This window comes from Aquarana catesbeiana, linkage group LG02 (genome assembly GCF_042186555.1).
Source record: "Aquarana catesbeiana isolate 2022-GZ linkage group LG02, ASM4218655v1, whole genome shotgun sequence".
Lineage (NCBI taxonomy): Eukaryota > Metazoa > Chordata > Amphibia > Anura > Ranidae > Aquarana > Aquarana catesbeiana.
In genome coordinates, this window is record NC_133325.1 from 193,478,613 (window position 1) to 193,484,304 (window position 5,692).

The following is a 5,692-nucleotide window of genomic DNA, read 5'->3' on the forward strand; positions in this document are numbered from 1 at the left end:
TATACGGTGATCACTAGTGAAAGGGTTAATTAGGGGGCAATCAGGGGGTTAAAACCTTTATTGGGTAGTATATGGGGGTCCCTGTCGCTATAAAACACTGACGGCGAACCTATATACTTACCTCCCTAACTAGCGTCACCTGTGACACTAATACAGCGATCAGAAAAACTATTGCTTAGTGACACTGGCGACGGGGGGTGATCAAGGGGTTAAAACTTTGTTAGGGGGGTACCCTAGACCTAAAGGGGGCTAACCTTAACTGCCCTACCACATAACTGTCACAAACTGACACCAATGCAAAAAAAAAAAACCTGCTATTGGTGTCACTGTGACAGGGGGGTGATCGGGGGGGGAGGTGTGCCTGGTGTGTTCTACTGTAAGTGTAGTGTTGGTGCAACTCACATTGATGTCTTCTCTCCTTGGTGCCGGAACGAAAAGACCGGCTCGAGGAGAGATGACATCACTTCCTCTGCCGTTGTTTACATTACAGCAGCAGAGGAAGATTTTCATTCGTTGGAACCTATACGAGGGGGTGGCCACGAATGAGTGGCCTCCCCCTCAGCCTGGATCGCTCCCCTAACGAAGCCGACCTCCTCCTACCAGGTACGTGATTTTGCCTGCCCGTGCCATTCTGCCGCAGTATATCTGTGTTAGGCGGTCGGCAAGTGGTTAATAGGGTTTAGGTCTGGAGACATGCTTGGCCAGTCCATCACCTCTACCCTCAGCTTCTTTCGCAAGGCAGTGGTCGTCTTGGAGGTGTGTTTGGGGTCCTTATGTTGGAATAAGGAATTGGAATTAATGGCTGTGTGTTGAGTTATTTTGAGGGGACAGCAAATTTACACTGTTATACATGCTGTACACTCACTACTTTACATTGTAGTGTAATGGAAATTTGTAAGTTCTGTATACAATTGTATTGTATTTTGTATGTATTGCACTCTGCCCTCACTGTGCACACGGCACTAATAATGTTTTCAGTAAATGTTTACATTCTTTCGAGTCCTGATTAGAATTAGCCTGCCTATGTAACGCCCCTTGTTACCATAAATGTACAATTGCAATATTAATGTGATACCTACGTAATCATGTGCATAAAAACCTTCAATTGCGTCATAATAAAGCAGAACAGTAATTTGGAAAGATGCTGAGCGTATCTTTTGTGTCTGTTCCCTACTGCAGTAGTTATTATTAATTTGGAACCACTAATCAATATGAGGATAGGAGTTGCCTATCATCAATTCAACCGAGTCAGTAGCAAAGTGTCATTTCTTCAGTGTTGTCACATGAAAAGATATAATAAAATATTAACAAAAATGTGAGGGGTGTACTCACATGAGATACTGTATTTCTTGCGTTCAGTGTTTTTAAATGATTGTGTATGTGGTAAATTTCTAAATGTTACTTTTTTTTATTTGGGTGTTTCAAATTATGGGAAGGGTTTTTTTTTTTTTTTTTTTTTTTTTTTTTAACTAAAAGGTAGACCTTGTCAGGGAGAAATGTCTATCCTTTTAATGACCATTTTAAGCTTTTCTGGCCCCAGGTATTTTTTTGTTAAACTAATTAATCCACATTTCCAGAAAATGTAAGACCTTTTACAAAAAGATTTTGTTTTTTATAAAGGTATTCATGTCGGCATTAAAAAAAACAAGTAAGCAGTGCCAGCTCTTATATTCTCATTGGACAGGTTTTGTTTAATCTAGTTTTGATAATTAAGTTGTATGTTTGGTCTTCCCAGATGTCCTGGCTCCCCAGTACCCATGGCAGTCGAATGACATGTCAATAAACATGTTACCGCCAAATCACAGCAATGACTTCTTAATGGAATCTCTGGGGCCCAACAAAGAGAATGAAGATGATGTTGAAGTGATGTCTACAGACTCCTCCAGTAGCAGCAGTGATTCAGACTAAGCTATATACAGAATGCAAATGTTACTTGTGTTAGGGAAACGCATACATCCTGGCTCTTCTATTCATAAACTGAACTTTTTTTCCTTCTTGACCCACTTGCTTAGTTTCAATGAACTGGGACATTTTTTGTAACTTCATCATTATTTTTTAGTGGAATTTGTAATTTTTGTATACATGAGGGTCTTTATTTTGTCGTGTATTCATTTTGTCCCATTATTTGCCATTTTATATTTCCATAAATGGTCTTTGTTACCCACTATATTTCTGTAGCAAGAACAAGTTGGCACCACTGTTATTGTATATAAGTTCCTGTGTATACCTGTGTGTATGTAATATATAGGTTTATGTTTACACATGGTGGTATGCTTGTATATGCTAAAGTGTACATACTGACAATGTGACATTTCTAAATATAGATTTTTGTAATGTAAATTTGAATGCTGTTGTATGTTCGGTTTTATACCTTGTAAAATGTACAGCAAGTCTTTAACATTTGGCTTCTACTTCTACCTGCAGGATAATTGTACAATGGTAAAAAATGAACATTTCCAGTGGGTTCACAATAGAAGTAGTAAACGCACCATAAAAGGGATGTACTGTATGTGCTTTCCAGCTGGTGTGTGTTCTTTCTCAGGAAAGCAAAAATGGACATTAATGAACCCACAAATTTACTAAAACTGGAGAGTGCAAAATCTGGTGCAGCTGAGCATGGTAGCCAATCGGCTTCTAACTTCAGCTCATTCAATTAAGTTTTTTTTTTTTTTTTTTTAAAAACACCCTGGAAGCCTTTTTGTTTATGTATTTTTATTTTATTTATACAAATCAGGAGTGCTTTGAGAACAAAACAGCACAGGATACCCATCCCATTGACAATATACAGTGCCATACATACCATATTTATCGGCGTATAACATGCACCCCAAGTTTTTAGGAGGGAATTTTAAGGAAAAAACTTACATCAATACAGCCTTATCAGTGTCCATCTGCAGCCTTGCAATGCGTCCATCTGCATGCTTGTCCAGTGTCCATCTGCAGCCTTGTCAGTGTCCATCTGCAGCCTTGCCCAGGCTGCAGTTAAACTGCAGTGACTTGTCAGTGTCGCTGCAGGTTGAAAATGGTGCCGAGATACAGAGCCGGTCCTCGGCTCTTCTTGTAGTCCTGTCCAGTCCCGCCCTATGATGGACATAACACAGGTCCAATGGCGTGACTGAGCGGAGCCGAGCGCTGCCCATATACATACATAGCCAAGTGTATTCGGCTAGCTCAGCTCACAGTCACGCCCAGTCCCTGTGTTATGTCCATCATAGGGCGTGACTGTGAACGGAGCTAGCCGAGTACACTCGGCTATGTATGTATATTGGCGGCTGGCGCACGCTCCGCACAATCAGTGGGGGGGATCAGCATATAACACGCACCCACGATTTTCCCCTGATCTTAAGGGGGAAAAAAGTGCGTGTTTTATATGCCGATAAATGTGGCATCTGACGAGTTAAAAACAGTAATAGAACTCCACGATATAATTCAGTGGAGCAATATACGTTTACAAAAAGAACAGCGAGTCCCAGCACAAATGCATAAGACTTAAAAGAAGTATGAGTTTTTTTTTTTTTTTTTTTTCTCTCTGATTTTATACGGTTTTTTAATTTCTGTTTGACCCTACTGGTGAGGTTTTTTATTTTTTAGTTTCATGTCCTTTTGGCACTCTACCTTGTTGTTGTGGTAGCTACCAGGACAGAAAAGCACAGACCACAATAAAAATTGTCAGTGGTTGTAATACCTCACTTGAGGTATTTTTTTTATATATAAATAATAAATATATATAAATTTTTTTCTCTCTCACTCTCTCACTCTCTCACTCTCTCACTCTCTCACTCTCTCACTCTCTCACTCTCTCACTCTCTCACTCTCTCACTCTCTCACTCTCTCACTCTCTCACTCTCTCACTCTCTCACTCTCTCTCTCTCACACTGTGTCTGTCGGAAAGGATTTCCCATTACTTTCTGTTCTGACCTCAAGCAAGTGGAATTCTCCATAATAGAAATAGAGGTGGCAATAAAAAAAAAAAAGTCAGTGACTCTAACCTTTCAATATTTTCAGTATAAAATGAAATTTTGGCCTGGCGTTAAGTACCCTAAAGCGGTTTAAAATGTATAATGCAAAATCCTGATTTATTTTGTGTATTCTTGACTGTGTAATGAAGCTGAACATATACCCCTTATACAGAATCATAAGATGTCATTCATATACTGCCAATTGTTTAGCTTCATATTCTGCAAGGTTTACCAACAAACACAGATGCACCATTTAACTTTTAGTATTGGTATCATCAGAGGCTAACCAGTTATGGACATGTGATAGTAGTGCAGCAAAGAATATTTCTGAAGATCTGGACAGGCTAAACCACCCTCTGGCCAGGGCCTTTTGAGTATAGATTAAATTATTATGGGGGGGTTAAACTTCCACAGAAAGGTTATAGTGGAGTCAAATTTTTGAAAGAGGGCTTTGGGGATCCAAATTGGGGAGTGCCTCAGAGCATAAAGAAAAACTGGGAGGAATTTCATTTTGAGTAGGTTTTCCTGTCTATGAGGCATAATGGCAGATAATTCCAAGCTCGAAGTTTGAGTTGGGTGAGTAAGGGGTATAAATTTAATTTAGCAAAGTCAGAGACTCTAAAGGTAATGTTAATGCCCAAATATTTGATAGAGGAGGTCTAGGTCAGTGAGACAGAGGGGTCTGCATGAAGTTTTGCCTGAGAGTCAATAGGTAGTGCTTGAGAGTTGTCCCAATTGACTCAGCCCAAATAATTAGGAAAATGCAGAAATAATATTCAGAGCAGCACAGAGGGAGGGACCCGGGTCATTGAGAAATAGCATGAGGTCATCCACGTATAGAGCGAGCTTTTCAGTGATAGCGCCTACTTTAACGCCCTTTACTGAGTCTGAGTTCTTGAGGGCCGTAGCCAGGGGTTCCATGACCAGAGCGAACAAAAATGTGGAGAGGAGACACCCCTGCCTGATACTTCTCTCTACTGGGAAAGGATCAAACAGCAGGCCCCCTAATTTGATTTGTGCTACTGGGGATTTATACAATATATCTATCCACTTGCAGAAGGAGGGACCGAATCCAAAGGCCTGAAGGACTGCTTTCATGTATTGCCATATCGAAGGCTTTTTCAATATCTAATGCAACCATTACACGGGTTTGGGAATGAGAATTTGGGAGCTGCAGATGAGTGAGAAATCTTCACAGGTTGATGTCAGTGGATTTTCCTGGGATGAATCCAGTTTGATCAGCGTCAACCAGTTCAGGCAGAACTCTGACCAACCTAGTGGCGAGGAGCTTGGCCAGAATTTTTAGGTCGTAGTTTAATAAAGAAATAGGCCTGTAGGAAGCACCGAGTTTTGGCCCGGTTTAGGGATGAGTATAATATGGGCACCGTACATAGTCGGCAGTAAGGAGTTAACCTCTAAGCAGTGGGAGAAAAGTAGCTGAAGTTTGGGAGCTATCTTGATATTTTTAACATACAGCAATTATCCTATTAAGAGCTGTCCTCCACATTTTTTGTATTCTTTACTCCCACATGCAAGCTGCTAATTTTTCTGCTCTTTTTTTAGTAAATGGCTAAAAGTTGACATATCATTCTCTGCTAGGGAGAAGAAAACACACAGGTTGCTGAATTATGTATTTTAGCTAGGAACAGGCTGTAATCAGAAATCTTCCGGTTTACATTATTCTATGCTTCATCAGATGGTGCATTTATGTCACCGGGTGGCCCCGCCCTCAG

General features: G+C 40.4%; 1 protein-coding gene across 1 annotated transcript in view; it reads left to right on the forward strand.

The window, feature by feature from the left end:
* The window catches only part of MED4 (mediator complex subunit 4), a 47,580-nt gene extending 45,234 nt beyond the window's left edge, over window positions 1-2,346 (forward strand). The window contains exon 7 of the mRNA XM_073614120.1: window positions 1,736-2,346. Coding sequence (XP_073470221.1) covers window positions 1,736-1,908 — 173 coding nt within the window. The 3' untranslated portion in view covers window positions 1,909-2,346. The remainder of the gene's footprint in view (window positions 1-1,735) is intronic.
* The last annotated feature ends 3,346 nt before the right edge of the window (window positions 2,347-5,692 follow it).